The sequence below is a fragment of the Danio rerio genome, chromosome 8 (genome assembly GCF_052040795.2).
Source record: "Danio rerio strain M-AB ecotype USA chromosome 8, GRCz13ab, whole genome shotgun sequence".
NCBI lineage: Eukaryota > Metazoa > Chordata > Actinopteri > Cypriniformes > Danionidae > Danio > Danio rerio.
The window spans coordinates 8,701,956-8,724,967 of record NC_141028.1 but is presented as its reverse complement, the minus strand read 5'-3'; the positions used below and the strand labels follow the sequence as shown (position 1 = coordinate 8,724,967).

General features: G+C 39.1%; 1 protein-coding gene across 1 annotated transcript in view; it reads right to left on the bottom strand.

Moving 5' to 3' along the window:
• asic1a (acid sensing ion channel subunit 1a) overlaps nt 1-23,012 on the bottom strand; it is a 54,326-nt gene that overhangs the window by 10,168 nt on the left and 21,146 nt on the right. Inside the window, 3 exon segments of the mRNA NM_214790.2 lie at nt 3,633-3,783; nt 3,862-3,989; nt 4,072-4,219. Coding sequence (NP_999955.1) covers nt 3,633-3,783; nt 3,862-3,989; nt 4,072-4,219 — 427 coding nt within the window.

The window sequence follows — 23,012 nt, the reverse complement described above, 5'->3', positions numbered from 1 at the left end:
TCTTGATTAAATCTATGATTAATTATAAAAGCAGTTGCTTGTTTTGTTTCTAAATAAATCTGCCGCTTTAAACGAATCATTTAAATTATTTAATACTGAATCACTCATTACTGCAGGGACTTGCCACAACCTACTGGCATATTCATTTATCCATGACAGCACTAAACTAGCGAAGGTACAAACACAAAAGTAAAGAGATTATGTGTGCCTTTCTATTGTGAAACAAAGAAGGAAATGTTTTGACTTTATTGGTGTTGCCGATGCAAAGATGTTATGAGTCTTTAAAAGATTTGTATAGAATTGTAGTTATTTTGCCCCAGATGTCATAAACAATTTTTTTGATATGTAAAATAAAAATATTATTGTTCTTTGGTAAACATGATTTGAACACTCACATGGGTTTGGAAGGACGTTTAAAGCCAATAGGAAATAAAATATAAATTTTAAATGTAAAAATGTAACTTGGTAACTAACTTAATATGTAACTAAATCTAAACCTGAAATTAAAAAATAATGCTGAATTAAAAAAAAAAACTAAAAAACTAAACGAGAAACAAAAATAAAACTACAAACAAAAAACATTTAATAAAAAGAAAAAACGCAAAGTTAAAATAAAAAACATAAAATTAAAAAAAACATCAAATTAAAATATAAAACTTGAAATTTAAGTGAAAAAACAAAATGAAAACAAAAAAACCTAAATTAAAATAAAAACTAATTAAAAAAACATAACATTTACATAAAAAACTAAATTAAAAAACAAAATTAAAATAAAAACATTAAATTAAAATAATAACAACATAAAATTTAAATAAAAAAATGGTGAATTAAAATAAAAAAAACAATTAAAAAACATCAAATTCACATTAAAAAATTTTAATAAAAAATTAAAATTAAAAATCATAAAATTTTAATTAAAAACATAAAATAAAAAAAAAAACAAACAAAACAAAATTAAAATTCAATTCATTCAAATTCTATAAAATTTAAAGAAAAAAATTACATTCATTCATTCATTCATTTTCTTTTCGGCTTAGTCCATTTATTAATCAGGGGTGAATAAACCGCCAAAATATCCAGTATATGTTTTATGCAGCGGTTCCCCTTCCAGCTGCAACCCATCTTTGAGAAACACCCATAGACTCTCATTCACACACATACACTATTTAGCTTGCCCAATTCATGGTACTGCATTTCTTTGGACTGTGGGGGAAACTGGAGCACCCAGAGGAAACCCACGCCAACACAAGGAGAACATGCAAACTCCACACAGAAATGCCAACTGACCCAGTCGGGACTTGAACCAGGGACTTGAACCAGTGACCTTCAGCTAACCACTGTGCCATCACGTCGCCCAAAAAAATTACAATTAAAATGAAATAAAATGTAAAAAATAAACAAAATATATTAAATAAAAACAATAATATTAACAAATAAAACAATGCTATTTAAACAATTCTAAAATAGCACAGGTTGTCAAATGCATAAGTCACAATATAATAAATATACAATATTTTGCTTGAATGTAATAAAATAAATAATAAATCAAAATGACAATCCAAATAAGTGAGCAGACACCTCAGTTATTCACACTTTATGTCCTTGCTGAAGATTTAAATTGCCTCGAGTTAAAATCCCACACTAATATATGTTAATTTAGCCTTTTGTAATCAACTAAATTGGTTTTCAGTGCCAGCAGCGTTTTAACAGGAGCAGGTTTAATTTGGTTTCTCTGCCTTGATTAACTTGACCTCAGAGCAGTTTAATCTGTTTTTTAAGGAGGAGATGAGTAAAGTACTTGCTAGTATGTTGGAAATGTTAAGTACAATTATAGTCACCATAATCAAGCATATGCACGATCATTAGACTTTGGAAATGGTGTAAAAATGAGGATCTGTGGTTCCACTATATAAAAATGATTCAAATAAACTTTTCAAAAATGTAAAAAAAAAAAAAAAACTTAAATAAAATTAAAAATACTTAGGAAAATACATTTTTATAACTAAAATGTTTCAGCTATTTGCTGAGAAAATATTTCTCATTTTTATGTGGTTTACCTGGATTTGTCTTTTCTCTGAAGTGGTCTTGAATCTCTGTTATGCAAAGCATTTTTTAACATTCTCTTTCTTATGGTGGAGTCATGAACACTGACCTAAACTGGGGCAAGTGAGGCCTGCAATTATTTTGGATGTTACAGTGGGGCCTTTTGTGACCTACTGGGGTAATTTTGGTCAGCTGGCCACTCCTGGGAAGGTCCTTCACTGTTCCTTGTTTTTGTAGAAAATGGCTCTCGCTGTGGCTTGCTGCAGTCCCAATGCTAAAGAAATGGCTTCCTAGCCTTCTCCAGACTGGTAGATCTCAATTTTTTTCTGATTTATTTTTGAATTTCTTTAAGTCTCAGCATGTCTAGCTTTTGAGGATCTTTTGGTCTACTTCGCTTGGTCAGGCAGGTGCTATTCAAGTGATTTCTTGATTGCAAACATGTGTGGCAGTAATCAGGCCTGAGTGTGGCTTGAACAATTGAACTCAGGTGCGATAAATTGGGGAAGAAACACTTTTTCACATAGGGCTAAGTAATTTTGGATTTTGTTTTCCCTCAATTACAAAAAAAAAACTTTTTAAACATTTTAAAAAAGCATAGTATGTTTACTTGTGTTATCTTTGACTAATATTAAAATGTGTTTGATGATCTGAAATATAAATGTGTGACGAACATGCAAAAAACAAGAAACCAGTATGGGGCAAACACATTGGAACCTGCATGGACCCAAGATTCTCACAGAAATCAGTCAAGTTTGGTGAAGGAAAAATCAAGGTTTGGGGTTACATTTAGTATGAGGGTGGCAACATCAACAAGAAGCAGTGCGATATGACTGTATATCCGCACTGGTGGGTGGCGTGCGTTGCCTTAGTGCCCCAACCAGTGCCGATATACAGCCATATCGCACTGCTACGAGTGTGATATTGTGTTTATACAACAGTTTGATGGCATAATAGTGTATATAAAACAAATTCAAATATGGAGAGTCTCAAAAGCCCTTTCGTATGAGGAACTACTTTCTTCCGTGTTGGATTCAAATCCTAACCTCACAGTTAAACAGCTGAGCGTGCACCTTTTAAACTTTAGATCTGTAGTCTCTGCGTTTTGGTGGCTGTATGTTGGCGGAGTAATACACAAAGGGTAAAGAGGCTGTAGGAGTTCTCATATTGCAGAATATCGCACGGCTATCAGCCAATCAGATTTGAGAACCAGACAGAACTGTTGTATAAATATATATATATATTCCAATTAAATTGTTGACTGCATAACGGACATGTAATTATCAGCACAAAATTAACAATAATAAATGTTAGTACTTATTCATTTAATTTGATACCATGGCAACATTTCTGTTTAATTTTAGTTTATCTTTCATATCTTATTTTAGCTTTCTAAATAAATTTTTATTCAATAATTCTTCATATTTTTATAGGTGAAAGATAAAACCACCATGTCAACCATATTTTGACATTCGATGAAAATAAACCGTCCTCTTTGCTGTGGAATCCCAGCATAGTAAAATACTCCAGTAGGTGTGGTTGCATAAACTGTATAAAATCTGTATAAACTGTATGAATCTGCGATGTCTTACCAGGCATGTGCACCATGCGGCAGTTGCAGTTCTCCACCAGATATCGAGTCTCGCAGTCGGTTCGGCAGGCGCTGATGCTGTATGCTCTGAAATAATCGGAGCTCGGCGGTGTGGATTTACAGCTCCCCCATGGCGCAGGCAGATACACCAGCTGAAAGACAAACAGCACGACTCAAAAACAAAATAAAGGAAGAAATCCATTTAAAGCGCACATTAACGCCACACCTACTCGCTGCTCTTGGCAGGAAACAAACGTCTGGAATCCTGGAGCGACTCCGAAGCCCAGCTGATCTATAAACGGAGGCTCGTCCTGACTGTGAATCTGGACTTTAATTCCTGCTTCAAATGAAGACTCGTCTGTGACAGAGAAACATATGACCATCAGTCAGAGGACCAATGAGAGAGGAGCATCTCTGCTGTTTTCCTCCTGTGGCCTCACCTGACTCTCCCCAAACAGGTAAATATTCATCCTGCTGAATGTCCAGCATGATCTCCAGGCCGTTCCCCATACCGCCCTTAACGCTGACCCGCGGCGGGCCGGTCTCACCAGAGTTAAAGGTGTAACACTTTCCATAACGTGTGAACACCTGAAAATACACACACACACACAGACACACACAGACAGATTCATTTAATTTAATTGTAGCCTGTTTATTTATTCATTTGTTTTCTTTTCGGCTTAGTCCCTTTATTAATCAGCTGTCGCCACAGCAAAATGAACCGCCAACTTATCCAGCATATGTTTTACGCTGCGGATGTTCTTCCAGCTGCAACCCATTACTGGGAAACACCCATCAAAACACTCATTCACACACACTCATACACTAAGGTCAATTTAGCTTACCCAATTCACCTATAGCACATATCTTTGGACTGTTGGGGAAACCGGAGCATCCGGAGGAAAGCGGTGCCAGCAAGACCTTCTTGTTGTCACGCGCTACCCACTGTGTCAACCCTAATATATATATATATATATATATATATATATATATATATATATATATATATATATATATATATCGTGTGATATTACGTGTGATATTACTATATGAGTAATATCACACGAGTTGCAGTGCGATATGGCTGTATAACGGCACTGGTAAGAGGCGTGCGCAGGGCGAGTGCCTTAGTGCCCCACCAGTGATGATATACAGCCATATCCCACTGCTACTTGTGTGATATTGTGTTTATACAACAGCTCAATGGCATAATCGTGTATTTTAAAAAGAAAATCAAACACGGAGAGTCTCAAAACCCTTTTGTAAAAGGAACTACCTTCTTCTGCCATTCATTTACATCTGCAGCTGATGTTGCAGAAACAGAAACTGTTGCTACTTCACCAACGGCACTTTAGAGCTAGTATTTGAATGATTCTCTAGCGTAATGTCTAAAGTGATGACAAAACAGGTGATTTTGCTCACATTTTAAGGCTGAACAGCATGAAATGCCATCAGTCTACAGAGATTTCCCAATATTACTATGGTACAAATACAGCTCTACAACATACCAAAGAGATAGATTAACTTAGAAAGTCATTTACCTGTTTAATAATGATTTGATCAGATGTAGTTTGAAATTACGCTGTTTTTCTCTTAGGGCTTATTAAGCGGTCTCTGTCACCATCTTGGGGATGAACATCGTCAACCTTCTTTGCTCAAAGAAAGGTTAATGGCCCCCGACGTGCTGTCTCTCAGAAATTATAGATATGTAAGATAGGCAATATCCTTATAATAAAATAAATAAACTGCATAGTTAAAAAAGCCTCAAAAGTACATTATGTTGTCCAACAGCAGGAATATTTGTCAAACTGTAGAGTGTCCTCTGCTTGTCGCTGTATGTGGGAGGAGTAATACACAAAGCTGAAGAGGCTGGGCGAGTGCTGTTATTTGCAGAAAATCGCATGGCTATCAGCCAATCAGATTCAAGATATATATATATATATATATATTTTTTTTTTTTTCATGGTTTCAAAGTTTGAGGTTGGTAAGATTTCTATCTTATCTTATCAATTTATGCAATTAACACGGTAAATACAGTGTACGGAAACATTAAAAAATGATTTTATGAAATATAGGCGACGAGGTGGCACAGTAGGTAGTGCTGTCGCCACACAGCAAGAAGGTCGCTGATTTGAGCCTCGGCTGGGTCAGTTGGCGTTTCTGTGTGGAGTTTGCATGTTCTCCCTGTATTCGTGTGGGTTTCCTCTGGGTGTTCCCGTTATGGTAAATTGGGTATGCTAAAATTGTCCGTAGTGTATGAATGTGAATGAGTGTGTATGGATGTTTCCCAGAGATGGGTTGCAGCTGGAAGGGCATCCGCTGCATAAAACATGTGCTGGATAAGTTTGCGGTTCATACCGCTGTCGCGACCCCAGATTAATAAAGGGACTAAGCCGAAAAGAAAATGAATGAATGAATAAATTATGAAATATAATTGTAATGCATATTTTAATGTATTAATTGGCAGTTAATTCTGCTGTTGCGACCCTTGATAAGTAAAGAATAAGCTCAAGGAAAGTGACTGATTGAGTAAGTGATGTCATTAAAAATGTGCACATTAAAACATAAGGGTAGCACAGTGGCTCAGTTGTAAGCCACTGTCGCCTCAGCAAAAAGGCAGCTGGTTTGAGTCCTGGCTGGGCCAGTTGGCATTTCTGTGTGGAGTTTGCATGTTCTCCCCGTGTTGGCATGGGTTTCCTCTGGGTGTTCCAGTTTCCCCCCCAGTCCAAAGACATGCGCTATAGATGAATTGAATAACCTAAATTGGCTGCAGTGTATGAGTGTGTGCGAATGAGTGTGTATGGGTGTTTCCCAATACTGGGTTGCAGCTGGGCATCTGCAGCATAAAATATATGCTGGACTAGTTGGTGGTTCATTCCGCTGTGGCGACCTTTGATAAATAAGGGAAATTAATGAATGAATGTTCAAAACCAGCAGATCATACTATCTATTTCACATGTCATGCACTTATTGATGTTTATGCTACTGTTATTCAGTGTTATGTGGAGACACTAAGTAAAAATAAGTGCTTTTACTTCAGAATCCTGATGCTACACAGAACAATAACAGCATTTGTTTGTGTGTATATTAATATTTCCATGACATTTAATATTCCAGCCGTACAGAGCAAATAATAAGCACGACACAGTTGCGTCTGATGAGTTTTCATTCAGTTGTGTTTTCCCCTGCTGTCAGAGCAAGACGTGCAGCCGCAGCGAAGTGCTCTGATTGAAATAAGGCAATATTACAAGAGCTCTAACAATTCTTCTGTAGTAAAAAAAGACTCTATTCTTGAAAACTGACATGAGACATAAACAATGCAGGAGCTGGGGAGGAATAAAAAAATGAAAAGTTCATTGTAGACCCGCTGAGAGTTATTAAAGGGAGCAGGTTCCTATGGAAACAGAGACCCGAGTGTGAAAAACATGGAAACACTCGCACACGCACACGCACACACACGTCGTTCTCTGCTGTGTTCTCTTTGATTCCTTAATTAAACATTTAAAATGTTTCAAGACATCTCCCTTTGAGTGCCGCTCCATCTGTCCAAGTGTGCCCAAAACATCTCCGCTGGGTTTCCGTGACCCGTCAGAGCGAATCAATCGGACCTGTCCTGCTGTCCACATCAACGTGCGTTAGTCTGCCTGTGTGTATCAATACTGCAAATCCTGACACACACACACACGCACACGAACACACACACAAAAGGCTCTGTGTGACATCCACTGAGCCTTAGTGATTCTGCAGAACTGCTCATATTGACATTTACTACATGTGATGTTACACGGTTAAAAAAATCTGTAAATTAGCAGTTTTCCATATTTTGTGATTGATGTTTTGATTTTTTTTCCTTTTATTTATGATTTTGGATTGCATTATGGCCAATTTAACCTTAAAAAAGTGAAAAAGTGACTTTTATTAACATTTGTAATAGTTAAAAGTGATATATTATCTGGGTCCGTGTTGCAATATAGACTCATTCTGAAAACGTTGCCCTATTTACATTTCTGGAGAACGCGAATTATGTTGTCAGAAGTACGTATGACCTCATTTCATCTTTAAAACAAACGATACGGGGCGGTATGATGCTGTTCTTTTCCTCGCTAGCAGCTGACCGCTTACCTCCATATGGACGGCTTTCACGCCTTTACCAGTTTGCCCAATAGCTCACCATCTACATCGGCGGATTCAAGTCTGCCGAAGAACTGTTCCAGAAAGCAGGTAAGACAAAAACAGAAGCCAAAAAATAAAATGAATAAGTAAATGACAGGGTGAGATTGTGGTAAAATCTGAAAACGTGGTAAAAATCAGGTGAGGGCTTTTCTTTTACTGGATTGCTTTTGAAAACTGTCAGTTCGCACTCGCGAGAGAAATTTGAGATCTCAAAAAGTGTACACAGCGCCTTTGGTGGATTTACGTGAGAACAACAGGCGAGAATGTCACTCTCAAGAGAAATTTGAGATTTCAAAAAGTGTACACAGCGACTTCTGGTGGATTTACGCGATAACAGCAGGCGAGAATGGCACTCGCGAGAGGAATCTGAGGTCTCAAAAAGTGTACACAGCTGCCTCTGGTGGATTTACGCAAAAACAGCAGGCGAGAATGATACTCTCGAGAGAAATTTGAGATCTCAAAAAGTGTACACAGCGGCCTCTGGTGGATTTTAGTGAGAACAGCAAGTGAGAATAGCACTTGCGAGAGAAATTTGAGATTTCAAAAAGTGTACACAGCGGCCTCTGGTGGATTTACGCAAAAACAGCAGGCGAGAATGGCACTCGCGAGAGGAATCTGAGGTCTCAAAAAGTGTACACAGCAACCTCAGGTGAATTTACGTGAGAACAGCAAGCGAGAATAGCACTTGCGAGAGAAATTTGAAATCTCAAAAAGTGTACACAGCAGCCTCTGGTGGATTTACGCAAAAACAGCAGGCGAGAATGGCACTCGCGAGAGAAATTTGAGATCTCAAAAAGTGTAAACAGTGACCTTGGGTGGATTTATGCAAAAACAGCAGATGAGAATGGTACTCTCGAGAGAAATTCGAGAACTCAAAAAGTGTACACAGCGGCCTCTGGTGGATTTTCGTGAAAACAGCAAGCGAAAATAGCACTTGCGAGAGAAATTTGAGATTTCAAAAAGTGTACACAGCGGCCTCTGGTGGATTTACGTGAAAACAGCAGACGAGAATAGCACCCGCTAGAGAAATTTGAGATCTCAAAAAGTGTACACAGCGGCCTCTGGTGGATTTACGCCAGAACAGCAGGCTCGACTTGTACTCGTGAGAGAAATTTGAATCTCAAAAAGTGTACACAGCGGCCTCTGGTGGATTTAGGCCAGAACAGCAGGCTCGACTTGTACTCGTGAGAGAAATTTGAGATCTCAAAAAGTGTACACAGCAACCTCTGGTGGATTTACGCAAGAACGGCAGGCATGACTTGTATTCTTGAGAGAAATTTGAGATCTCAAAAAGTGTACACAGCGTGCTCTGGTGGATTTGTAAAAACAAAAACTGCAAAAAATGTAAATCCTGAGACATATTTCGCTCTGTCCAGAAATGTATACAGGGGTACGTATCCATAATGAGCCTGAGTTGACCAAAACAGTGACAAAACATACATTTAAAAGATATAAACATTCAAAGTTTGCAGTATATCACTTCATTAATTTGACGTCACCTCATACTTTAATTTCTCATCCAATTTTCTGACCAATCAAATGCTCTCTAGAATCGGACATGCCCCGCCCCTTTCAAGATGCTGGCTTTTCATTCAATGTGATTGAGCTCAACCACTCTCACATTTTTGTTCGCTGTGGAGGAGCTACTCTATGTCCTGCCCTCTCTTAATTTTTCAGTTGAGCTTACTTCACACATCGAACAAAAATACACATTTCAAAACACTTCACGGCATCTTTAACATGATTACCTAGTCATGACCTTCAAGGCCCTTCTCACTGGCTTTTCATTTGATGCGCTTGAGCTCAACCACTCTTACTGGCAGAGCAGTGATAAAACAAAAAGATATTGGCTGTTTTTTTTTAAAGGGGAGGAGCTACTCTGTCCCATCCTGTATTCATGTGGCAGTTGAAATTACGTCACACATCAAACAAAATTTCAAATTTCAAAGCACAACATGACCTTCAACATGGTTACCTGGTCATCTAGTCGCATCACACTTAAAACCCACCCTGTTTAGCTGCTTTCAAGAAGGTTTTGTGCAACAAAACACTTCAAATCACCTTTGGCCCAAACAAGAAATAACTTTGTCATCTAAAGCCCCAAACCCTGTAGCATTCTTTCACTTTCCAATCTGTCTGATGCGTATATCGTGGCTATCTGTGATGGGGTCCTCGTAAGGACAGAGCTGCCTGATTTAAAACCCCAGTGCGTGAAAAACAAGTGCGCTGCAGGAGACATGAGGAGAAATCATTACACTAGTCCAGCGGGAGAGAGAAAGATAGATGGAGGACATCGGCCTAGCTTGATCTGATCATGTCCTTTGGCTGACAAACTGAAAACACTGCATCGAGCAAACAAAAGTAGAAGAAAATATGTATCCACAGAAAGCAGGCTGTGTCAAAACATGAATGATTCACTTTTTTAAAGGCCATGAACCCCACCGCCCGCCTTCTCAGCACCTCTAGCTTGAAAGAAAGTCAGGAAAGTGGGTGAGTCCAGCTCTGTTTAGGTGGGAGTGTAAGAGGGAAGGGTTTGCATAAAGAAGGGAATTTCAGTTTGGACATGCGCTGGTTTTCACAGAGGCAAAACATCACACAGACGCAGTGGAAAAAGACACTGACATGGGCATCAGTAAACTAAAGCAGGTCGCACACCATTGTGTACCCCGGCGCCAGTGTGTGTACCCTGATAGAAACTAAGGGTGTCACGATCCTCCAAATTCTCGATTCGATTACATTTTCGATTCTGAAGGCATGATTCGATTCGATTTTCGATTATGAATAATTAACTAATTAATGACCAATTATTTGTAGCCTACCGTTTAAACTACCTGACCTGCATGGTCTTTGTTTTACCCATAAACAAATCATACAGTAAATGAATAAAGGCAAGTTACACACATAATTACCACCTGTCAATCACTTTTTCTGCGGGACTCGTGAATAGGCAGTGATCTGTGTCGTTATAATGGCGTCGGTAAAAAAGAGGCACAACCAACAGGAACCAGCCAACAGTATCTGAGGTGTTCGCTAAAATGACAAAGTACAAGTGAGTGAAAGATTGAAGCAGTCCTCTGACTGCCTGGACCCGCTGTCTGGAGCGCATGGCTGTGTGCGTCTGTGTCTGTGTGGTCACGTGATGTGCATTTTCAGAGGTAGAGAGGAAGGAGGGCTGCTCAGAAATGCTACACGCCACTGTGGATGTCAAATCGTTGTCGTTCTAAAATGCCATTTAAAAACAAAGACAGTGTAAACAGGACCTGAGTGTGTACTTTTCGCGAGAGGATTTGCAACGGGGGCGGGCAGAGGATCGCGATGCCGGTGTTGTCTATCGGACGAACCGTACGTAATACGTACATAGCAGAGCTTGCAAAACTGTGTTTTTTTTGTCGACAACACGACAGTTGTCAACATAACTCACTGGAAACCCAAAATGCTTACACACCGGCGACTTCATTGAAAGAGGAGAGGGTTTAAGTTCTGTCGACGGGTCTCCTGCTTCTGCAGTTTAACAAGCACTTCAACAAGCCTGTTTTTTCCCCGCTTGGCAAGCCAAGCTGACGTGACATGGGGGCGTGGCAGCATCGACGATTCTATTTTTTGATTCGATAATCGAAATTGAGCATAAATTTCGTACACCCCTAATAGAAACCTATGTTTAGAATTCTAAAATGCATGGCGCTGCGTGGTGCTATGCGGCGGGTCGTCGAGAGGCACTTCTGGTGCGCGACCTGCTTAATAATTTGCCAAATTCTTAATTTGTCGATTATAACTGCAGTTTGGCACATACACTTTAATTTAGGAACATTTCATGCATTCCCCCGTGACAAACGAGATTTTGGATGCAGGAGCTGTTGTAAGAGTGTAGTTTAAATGAAATGTTTAATACCACACGCTGTAGGGAAGAAGAAAAAAACAGTAACTTAGATGCGCTCGGTAGGTAGCGTCAGAAAGCTGTGTGTGTATAGACTATCCTGTCACAAAATGCATGAAAATCCTACACAACGGTAAAAGTTTGATTAGGGTGTTTACATATTTACATTCGGAAAGCAACATTAATTTACAGCCAATCGTTCAGTCTATAATACATGTGGTAATGACGTACTGTAAACTAAAAAAGTCCTGCTGACGATACTAAGTTTGTCATCCAAGTAAACATAAACAAAGAACACTCATCACCCACTTACCAAATCTGTACAGGGACAGGACAATCAACACGAACTGGAGCCGTGTCTTTTTTAAAAGGAGACAAGTAGCAAATCTGGATTTCACCATTTAAAGATGCGAAAAGCTCTCGAGTAAAAAAATTTCCTTATTTATATCGCGTGTTAGCAGACCACTGTAATCCACACATGAGTCCAGCTGCGCATTCATAGCGGGAAATGAAAACAAAACCTTTGTTGCAGCACATTTAAAAACACAACACTGACGACTCTTGTCTCCAAACAATTCCTCTTCTTCCACTTGTTTTAATTACGATTGGCAACAAATTGTGGTGTCTCTATGCCATCTGAACACTTTATTCTGCTGTGGCAACCCCTGATGAATAAAGAGACTAAGGCCTTGTTTACACGAATACGTTTTAGTTTTAAGACTCATACGTTTTGCTACGGATATGCCTTCCGTCCACAATACGCCAGAGTTTTCGAGCTTTTTGAAAACGCTGAATAGCCCGTTTTCATTTTAAAACGCTGCTGTTCCGTGTTAGTGTAACAGAGACATCTGAAAACAGAGGACGGGCTGCTTGGGGTTGATCTAATTGAGGCTTTTCCCTCAATATTAATCAGCCTACACAAAGTTCAGTCTTGCATCCTCTCCCTCTAAGTTAAACCTTCGCAAGTTTGATATGGAAAACAAACTCCCAAGGACACATCGGGTAAATCTTCAGGGAGCTTTGTACTTTATAACCTCATTCACATCACCCAGGCTAAAGTGTTTCACTTTCTTAACAATAAAATGAAAACATGATACAAGGAACTGCCTATTTTCATTTTGAAATTAGCAACTTAACAGAAACTAAAAGTGTTGAGGCGTCATGTAGCTGCATATTTACACTGTATGACCATCATCTTCACTGTATGTGCATGCCAGAGTGTGTGTAGGATTACGTGATATGTGTTTTCAGTGAAATGCTAGGTGAAACGCCAGTATGGACGTGGATCGTTTTCAATCTAAAACAACGTTTTAAAAACTAAAACATTTTAGTGTAAACGGGGCCTAAGCCAAAGGAAAATGAATGAATCAATGAATTCAGTGTTGCAATAACAAGTACTACACAAGTAAGCAGCAAACTGCATGAGCAGCAAAGTTAAATGCTAAATAGTTTAGAAAATAAATGTTTTCTTATTATTTTGTCATTATTATAATCTTTTTAGTGAACACTAATGCGTGTTAATGGACTAACTGGGTTAAAGATGCTATGGTTTGTCGGCTAGTGTTTAAAAGTCTGTGCGTGTTTTCTCATTGGTCTTCATTGTTTATGCAAACGAGCCCCTCACCGTCGTCATCCGCTCTCTCCTTCAGCAACACTCTGGGGTCCAATTAGCTGTCATGATTAGCTGTGAAATTCATTTATCTGGGGTGGAGCACAGACGGCATGCAAAGGCACTTTAATCACTGTCTCATTACCATGTGGGATTATTCATTCCACAGTAATTTATTCATCTGAAATTGAAGATCTGAAACATTGACTCTGGTTATTAAAGGAGCCTTCATGCAGAAAAAGGGATGTGTGTGACTCTGCTTTTTGTAAAACCTCTTCTTTATCTCATACAGCTCTGATTTCTTACATGCTCGATAGTATCTTAAGGTTTCTCTTACACTCAAAAAATTTGCTGCTTGTTTAAGCTACTTATTTAAAATGATTGCAAGCAAGACAATTCTTTAGTTCGTTTTGGGAACTCTGAATTGTTTTATGTTCAATCCACTTAAATTTGAAGAAATTGTTAAGTTAATTAAATTGAATGAAGTTACTCTCATTCATTCATTTTCTTTTCGTCTTAATGTCTTTATTAATCTGGGGTCGCCACAGCGGAATGAACTGCCAATTTATCCAGGACATGTTTTACACAGCGAATGCCCTTCCAGCTGCAACTCATCATTGGGAAACATCCATACACTCTAATTCACATCCACTACGGAGTCCACTACAGTTCACCTACTATATAGCGCATATCTTTGGACAACAGGGGAAACACGCCAACACTAGTGGCCTCGTTTTCATTACATTTTCAATATTGTCCACAATCTGAATTTATTTGACCAGAAAATCTGCATATTATAATCATTTCTGAGGCAAAATGTAGCTTTCATCACAGGAATAAATAGCATTTTAGAAGACATCTAATAAACAGAGAATAGTTATTATGATTATTAGAGAATAAATAAGGGCGTCACAGTGGGGTAGTGGGTAGCACAATCGCCTCACAGCAAAAACAGTTGCTGGTTAGAGCCCCGGCTGGGTCAGTTGGCATTTCTGTGTGGAGTTTGCATGTTCTTCCCATGTTTACAGTGCAAAGACATGCACTATAGGTGAATTGAATAAGCTAAATTGGCAGTAGTGTGTGTGTGTGTGGATGCAAGAATGTATGGGTGTTTCCCGGTGTTGGGTTGCGGGCATCCATTGCGTAAAACATGTGCTGGATAGGTTGGTGGTTCATTCCGCTGTGGTGACCCCTGATTAATAAAGGCAATAAGCCAAAAAGAAAATGAATGAATGAAGCCTCAATTTAAGCATCACAGTTTGGTCACAAAATACTAGTCACTTAAATTTTTATACTCTGCCACTATCTATCCAAATACTAGGTTTTACATAAGTAACGTTTTAACTTGTTTAAAAATAGGATCACTTATACATTTTAATAAGAACAGGTGAAATAAAATTCATTCATTCATTTTCTTTTTGGCTTAGTCCCTTTATTAATCTGGGGTCGCCACAGTGGAATGAACCACCAACTTATCCAGCATATGTTTTATGCAGCAGATGCCCATCCACCCACAACCCATCACTGGGAAACATCCATACACACTCATTCGCACTCATACAATACGGACAATTTAGCTTAGCCAATTCACCTGTATCACATGTCTTTTTTTTTTTTTTCCAGCAGTTTCTGAAATACTCAGACCAGCCCGTCTGGCACCAACAACCATGCCACGTTCAAAGTCACTTAAATCCCCTTTTTTCCCCATTCTAATGCTCGGTTTGATCTGCAGCAGACCATGTCTACATGCCTAAATGCATTGAGTTGTTGCCATGTCATTGGCTGATTAGAAATTTGTGTTAACGAGCAGTTGGACAGGTGTACCTAATAAAGTGATCGGTGAGTATAGATTTGGGTGCACATGCTGCTTCAGAATGGTTTGATAGTTCTTGGCAGTGACAGAATGCCATAATATTGCAGCCCAAACCATCACTGATCCACCCCTATGCTTTACTCTAAGCATGCAACAGTCTGGGTGGTACACTTTTTCGAGGCTTCTCCACACCGTAACTCTCCCAGATGTGAGAAAGACAGTGAAGGTGTATTGAAATTATACAAAATGTCTTATTATTTAGCTGAAGATTAGTAGTGGGTACCACGATCGCCTCACGGCAAGAAGATCGCTGGTTCGAGCCCTAGCTGTGTCAGTTGGCATTTTCTGTTTGGAGTTTGCATGTTCTCCCCATGTTGGTGTGGGTTTCCTCTGGGTGCTCCGGTTTCCCCTACAATCCAAAGACATGCGCTATAGGTGAATTGGGTAGGCTAAATTGTCCGTAGTGTATGAGAGTGAATGAGAGTGTGGGTGTTTCCCAGGGATGGGTTGCAGCAGGAACAGGATCTGCTGCGTAAAACTTATGCTGGATAAGTTGGCGGTTCATTCCGCTGTGGCGACCCCAGATTAACAAAGGGACTAAGCCAAAAAGAAAATGAATGAATGTATTTAAGGCAAGTATATTAGACTTAGCTGCAATTAAATGACCTAAAATTATAAAGTAATCCCTTACTTTACGTTTTCAGCAAAATTATTTATTTTAATTACAGTCAATAAGACCCAAAACTGGCCCTATGTAAATAAAATGCTTATGCAGATATAAAATCTAATAAAAAAACTTTATTACATCTAATACAGTATATGCTTTTTTCCAAAGATGATGTTTATGCATTGCACATTTAGGCTTCATCAATTCTGCTTTCCCTGTGGATCAAACCCATGATGACCACGGTATAGCTAGCTCTACGTTCAACCGTTTTTTTTTTTTTGTAACTGGAAAGCCAAATGCACCCTATTTGTAGAAAGTGCCAAAAGAAGCAGTTCCCCGAGTGTATAAACAGCATTCGAGCCCAATGACTTCAGTCATCAAGGCCAATGAAGCAAGCAATTTCCCTCCCAGAACGAAACCCATCAAGCATTTAATTGTATCTACACGGGCTGAAAAACATAAAATGGCCAAAAAGAGAGTCGCCTGGCCATGAAAACAGACCGAGGAGGATTCATCCCTCGAACTCCATTAACAATTACACAAAGTCTGGTGCACTTCACTGGGCTATTTTTTCCCCAAAGCACTGAGTCAGTGAAGACAGAGATAAAGAATAGACCGTCCCAGACGCTCTCCAACACATCACACCGAATCTAATATTTAACACTGACCTATTTTAGAGGCTGCAGGGAGTTCTGAACGTGCTGTGGGAGTTTGAAGCAGCCTGAAGCAAATGGGATTGTAGGCTGCTCTTAAAGCTGCAGTCTTGTAGGGTTTGCAGCTTTGGCGCCATCTCTGGTTGAAGCATGGAATTGCAGGTATTTGCGAACATTAATTCATTTACTTTCCTTCGCCTTAAGTTCCTTATTTATTAGGGGTCGCCACAGTGGAATGAACCGCCAACTATTCCGGCATGTGTTTTACGCAGCGGATGTGCTTCCAGCTGCAACCCAGTACTGGGAAACACCCATACACTCTCACATTCGCGTACACATTCAATCACTATGATCAATTTAGTTAATTCAATTCACCTATAGCGCACATCTTTGGACTTCCGGAGGAATGTACTGAAAATCATACTCAAATATACCATTGCATACCAAAGAATGTAGTGGAAGTAGGATACAATTATCTGTTCTAAATATACTACCCAAAGCATAGAGTAAAACGCAGCCCTTCTTATAAGTGCTTAAAATGAGTGCTATGCTGTGAACTTCCACTTTATACCCTGTAAATTAAAAATGTAGCTTGTACAGCACTTTGAAATACATGTTGTGTGTGCATCCATTTGAAAACGTAACATTCTGTAGTGCATTAAGTTATTGTTTAAGCAGGGGTGTATTTTCCGAGGGTTGAATAAGCACTGCCACACCAGCACTGGATTGCCATTGTATTAGGACTGTGCAATATGACAATATACAGCTAGGTCCATGAATATTTGGAAATCGACGCAATTCTAACATTTTTGGGTCAATTCTAAAATTTTTACCTGACTTTGTATTAATGTATTAATTAATGTCTTATATATTAATAGCTTAGTCCTTATAAACAATCCAATTATAAAATACATTATTACCAAATCTATAGGCTACTGAAGAATAAACCGAATATGCAATATGATCCTGATGTGATGTCATGGATGCATTTCAGCGCAAGGATAATTTATCCTTTAAAAGTCCATGCATAATCAATAATCAATACAGGGTTGTCAACAATGTGTGTATATTTTTGGCTTGGAATAGCCTTCTGTTAAGATTTTTGTATTCATCCTTGCTACAGACAAAAAAAATAAAAATTATTCGCATTCGCATTGAATAACGCATGATTCACCAATAAGACGATTCCTAAGCCACTATGAATACTCTGAGTTCCTGACAGCCATCTTCATTTTGAAGAATCCCCGCTTCCACCCCTGCTCCTCCTCCTTTCCCAGATGGGTTGCACGATGGGCCAGTGGCTAGCACTGTTGCCTCACAGCAAGAGCGTCACTGTTTCTAGTCTTTACCAACCCAACCGACATTTCTCCCCGTGTACACGTTTACACATTCTCCCCGTCTCTCGTGGGTTTCCCCCGGGTTCCCTGGTTTCCTCTCACCGTCTAAAAAGATGCAAATTAAGTTAATTGACTAATTCAAATCGGCACTATAGACCTGCTCATAGTAGGTAGTTATCTCTTAAGAGAAATCCCTATCTGTTCAATAGCTACTACAGCATGGGAGTTACCGAGATCTACCTGAGCTCAAACTCCCATCTCGCCTTGCAAACAGGAGTTAGCTCCGGGCTCAGTCTTCCTATGAGCTCAGGGTTCTCTCCCGGGACAGCATGCTAAACAAGCTTTATAATCAATCATCAGCTAAGTGTGAACTCTTGAGTTGCACTTTCATTGAAACCACATCTAAGAAGTATCGAAATCAGTACTCAGTATTGTCGAGTGCACAAATTAATATACTTGTAATCGTATCGGTTTGAATAAAGTGGTATCGGTTCATTCATAATACAAACAGTAAAATGAGGTGGAGGCAGTGTGATGGTCTGGGGCTGTTTTGCTGTTTCAGGACCTGCCAGACTTGCTGTGATAATAGGAATTGGAATCACTGCAATTCCACTTCAGAATGGCTGAAGCAAAACAAAAGTACGACTTTGGAGTGGCCTAGTCAAAGTCCTGACCTGAATCCAATTGAGATGCTGGGGCATGACCTTAAAAAGCCGGTTCATGATCAAAAACTGTCCAATGTGCCAGAATTACAACAATTCTGGAAAGATGAGTGGGCCAAAATTCCTCCACATCGCTGTAACAGACATATTTCAACTCTTTATTGCAGTTGTTGATGGTAAGGCTGGACCAACCAGTTATTAGGATTAAGGGGCAAACACTTTTTCACACACGGCTATGCAGTTTTGTATTTTGTTTTACCTTAATAATTATAACCTTCATTTCAAATTGCATGGTGTGTTATCTAATATTTAAATTTGTTTGATGATATGAAACATTAAAGCAGGGGTTTTCAAACTTTTTAATCTCAGGGACCCCCAAATATGATGATTTCTTGCAGGGGACCCCTTTGCCTAAAGTTTAAAAGCACTTATATATTTCAAGTATAAATATGTAAACTAAAATTTTGCATAATGTAAAGACACTATAGTTCGTATTTCACAGGCATGCAAAATAGTATTGTTTTTAAAACTATTTATTTTATTAGTTGGCAACTCACTATAGCCAAAAATTATTTTCTATTTTTTTATTTCATTAAAAACAATGAAATATTTACATTAACTCCGTCAAAGGCACATAATCTACCATTCGTGCCGCTTCCTCTCCAAATAATTCTTTGACGATGTCTTTAGTAGCTGGTAATAACAATGCTTCGCCAACTGTGTGCGGCTTCTTAGCACATGCCATGTGGAGTGATGCCAAATATAACATTTTAAACACCTCTCAGGGATTAATGCTCGCTGCTGAAAAATACTAGCCTGCCAGGCCAAACACAACTACTGATGTTTGAAATTGTCGATTTTTCTGCCTCATTGGGATCTTTCTGCTGTAGATGGCGCTTAAGCTTGGATGGTTTCATGCATTTATTGAAAAGAATCGCTTGACAAAGAACACACTGAGGTATATCGACTTCCTGCTTTAACATGCAGGTAAAACCAAGCGCAATGTAAGATTTGTTATATTTTCTGGTTTTTGCCTTAACCCTCGCAAAGTCAGATTTGCATGAACTGCTTGTGGGAGCGGGATTCTTAAAAAAAATCTTTCCATCATCTGTACTGCACTTACAGCCGCTAATTGTAAGAGGGCAAAGGATTTTGGGATAAACACATTATTATTAAGTATCCACTTATATAAATCATAAAACTATATATAGATTAATAGTTTATAGTCATTAATAAATTTAGGATTGGAAAAAATATCTCATAAAAATCATTTTTTGTTTCCGCCAAGTTTTTCGCGGACCCCCTAGCACTCTCTTGCGGGCCACCAGGGGTCCGCGGACCCCAGTTTGAAAACCCTTGCATTAAAGTATTATAAACATGCAAAAATATAAGAAATGGGAAATGCCGAGTTTAGACTGCATGATTTTCAAAGTAGTCGTGTCACAGTTGTTTTCACACTGCATGACTATCTGGGCTGGCGCTTTTGTCGCTGCTTTGTTTGCACTGCAAGATGCATCGGCGACAGGGGCTTTCACATTGCATGAATTTACAATAGGAAGAATCCCCGACAACTTTGTCCAAACTACGTCTCACAGCCAAAAACACAAAGTATTTTGTTATTACCTGCATAATGAGAAAGAAGCCTTTAATGGGGTAGAAAATGTACATATTTGCTCACCTGGGTTTAAAGGGAATCTGCAATTTCTCCTCAACTTTCTTTTTTAACTTTCTGCATGAAACGTCAAACAGACACGGCTGCTCCTGTCAAACCTCCACTAGCTTTTCCTCCATTTCTTGGGTCCAAATAAACCGAAAAGGAGCGCTTTTAACTTCTCCCCCAACCTCCCGCTGGCCTGCAGGCACACACGCACAAGTGAATGCTGCTCTCTGATTGGTTGTAGGCGATCACCGATGTTATTTTCAGTCAAAACTCATTTCACACGGCATGATTTGAATCGCAGACAGCTCCAGATATTTAGCACGCCAAATATCTCACAGGCATCGGCGACTCATCTGCGATTTTTTCAGATCGCGTCTTTGATAGTTCATACTATATGATTGTCACTCGCGTGCACGAGCACCGATTTGCCAGTGATTTCAGGCATTTGTCGGCGATTTCTCAAAACCTGTCGGCGAGTCAAAATCGGGTCTGAACTCGGCATTAGGGGTAAACACTTTTTCACACTATTGTATATATATTTAATGTATTTACATTAGAAATACATCAATGAATAAGATTCCACACGGGTCGAAGTTCTTTGGATGTTGTTCTCTTTAAAATAAAAATATTGTGTGCGTAATCCCATGTATCTTTAATCCGTTAGATGCACATTTGGAACTGGAATATAATGTAATTTCTATTTCATTAATATCATGCACCATCTTGCATCCAGACGATTCATGGACGATAGTCGTTGGGACCAAATCCACAATCAAAATGATGCGTTTAATTATTCCAGATGCTGCGAGAAAACACTATAAATGATTCACCGCCTTGCAGCTCCTCGCTTTGATATAGCCAACAAGCCAGGAATCCTAATGTTTGCTTACCAATGTTACATAAAGATGCAAAGATGAACAGTGCATGCTTGTTTTCTAGCAAAATCCTACAAGTCCAACTCAAATGACAAAATATTACAAGCTTACTATTGTCAATCAGGCTAAAGTTAGGAGATAAACACTGACTGGCTATGCACAGTCTCGAAAACATTTCAGGACTATTTTTAACCAAAAAAAAGAAGCCAGGCATGCAAGCTGAGCTAATCATCGGGGGAACAGGAAATATGCAGAAGTTTTGGGGAGAATCTTCGCTCATCAGGGAACTACTAATGCCCTTATACAAGCATTTATATTTAGAGACGGAAAAATCCCTGTACAATATGCTCAAGCTGGCATTTGGGTAAGTAGGGCATTATCGCCAACACACACACGCAAAAAGCCTCAGATGCTTCAGATGGGGATGCGGGAGTCGCCATGGAAACTTGGAGAGAAACATGGTTACATCATCAAAGCAAGCGCTTCAGCACCATGGTCCTCATAGTGTCATGGTGAACTCTTGCTCTGGAGTTCGTTTCCAGTAATGAGCGGCTGCTCGCATCTGCTCTCGTCGCTTAGAGTTCAAAATTTAGGTCTGAGTCACTGGCTGCCTCCCATACTAAAAAAGTAATGTGGGAACAGATAGTAATAGCACGGTGCTGAAGGATTGAAAACATGCAGGAAACATGGTATTTCCATGGTAAGTGCATTAGGAAGCGTTGCAAATAATGTAAAAAACACACTGTTTAATCTCCCTGACACTTTCAAGGATATTTCCATCCGTTTGCACATTTGCACAAGACACTATCTTACAATCACTACATATCTCTAAAAAAACCCTGTGGATTTTTGAGTTTGCTTCACATAGGTTAGTGGGCTTGTCAAATCATCTGTAGAACACTCTCCGTATGCACCAGACACTTTACTTAAACTCCATCTTACATGGACTCAATAAGGAAAACAATGTTTACCTGTGAATTTACCACACATCATGTTTCAGTTTTTCAATCGTAAATACCTCTTTTGCACAATATATATATAAAAGTATTTGTATAGTCTGTCTTAGGTTACATCTAAAGTTTGGGTATAACTATATATAGTTTATTAGTATACATTCGCTGGCCACTTTATTAGGTACACCTTATTAGTACTAGGTTGGACCCCCCTTTGCCCTTAGAACTGCTTTAATCCTTTGTGGCATAGATTCAACAAGGTACTGGGAATATTACTCTGAGATTTTGGTCCATGTTGACATGATAGCATCACGCAGTTGCTGCAGATTTGTCGGCTGCACATCCATGATGCGAATCTCCCATTCCACCACATGTCAAAGGTGCTGTATTGGATTGGGATCTAGCAATTGTGGAGGCCACCTGAGTACAGTGAACTCGCTGTCATGTTCAATAAATCAGACTAAGATGATTCGCACTTAATGACATGCTGCATTATCCTACCGGAAGTAGCCATAAGAATATGGGTACACTGTGGTAAATGGATGGACATGCTCAGCAACAATACTCAGGTAGGCTGTGGCGTTGACACGATGCTCAACTGGTACTAATGAGCCCAAAGTGTTCCAAGAAAATATCCCCCACACTATTACACCACCACCACCAGCCTGAACCATTGATACAAAGCAGGATCCAGGATCCTTGCTTTCATGTTGTTGATGTCAATTTCTGACCCTACCATCCGAATGTTGCAGCAGAAATGGAGACTCATCAGACCAGGCAACATTTTTCCAATGTTCTATTGTCCAATTTTGGTGAGCCTGTGCCAGTTGTAGCCTCAGTTTCCTGTTTTTAGCTGACAGGAGTGTCACCCGTTAAGGTCCTCTGTTGCTATAGAATATTGTATATATATCCAGTTGAAGTCAGAATTATTAGCTCCTCTTTATTTTATTTTTTTATTTTTTATATTTCCTAAATGATGAACAGAGCCAGGAAATTTTCACAGTACATGTGTCAATATTTTTTGTACTGGGGAAAGTTTTATTTGTTTTATTTTGTCTAGAATAAAAGCAGTTTTTAATTTATTTAAAAACATTTTAGGTACAAA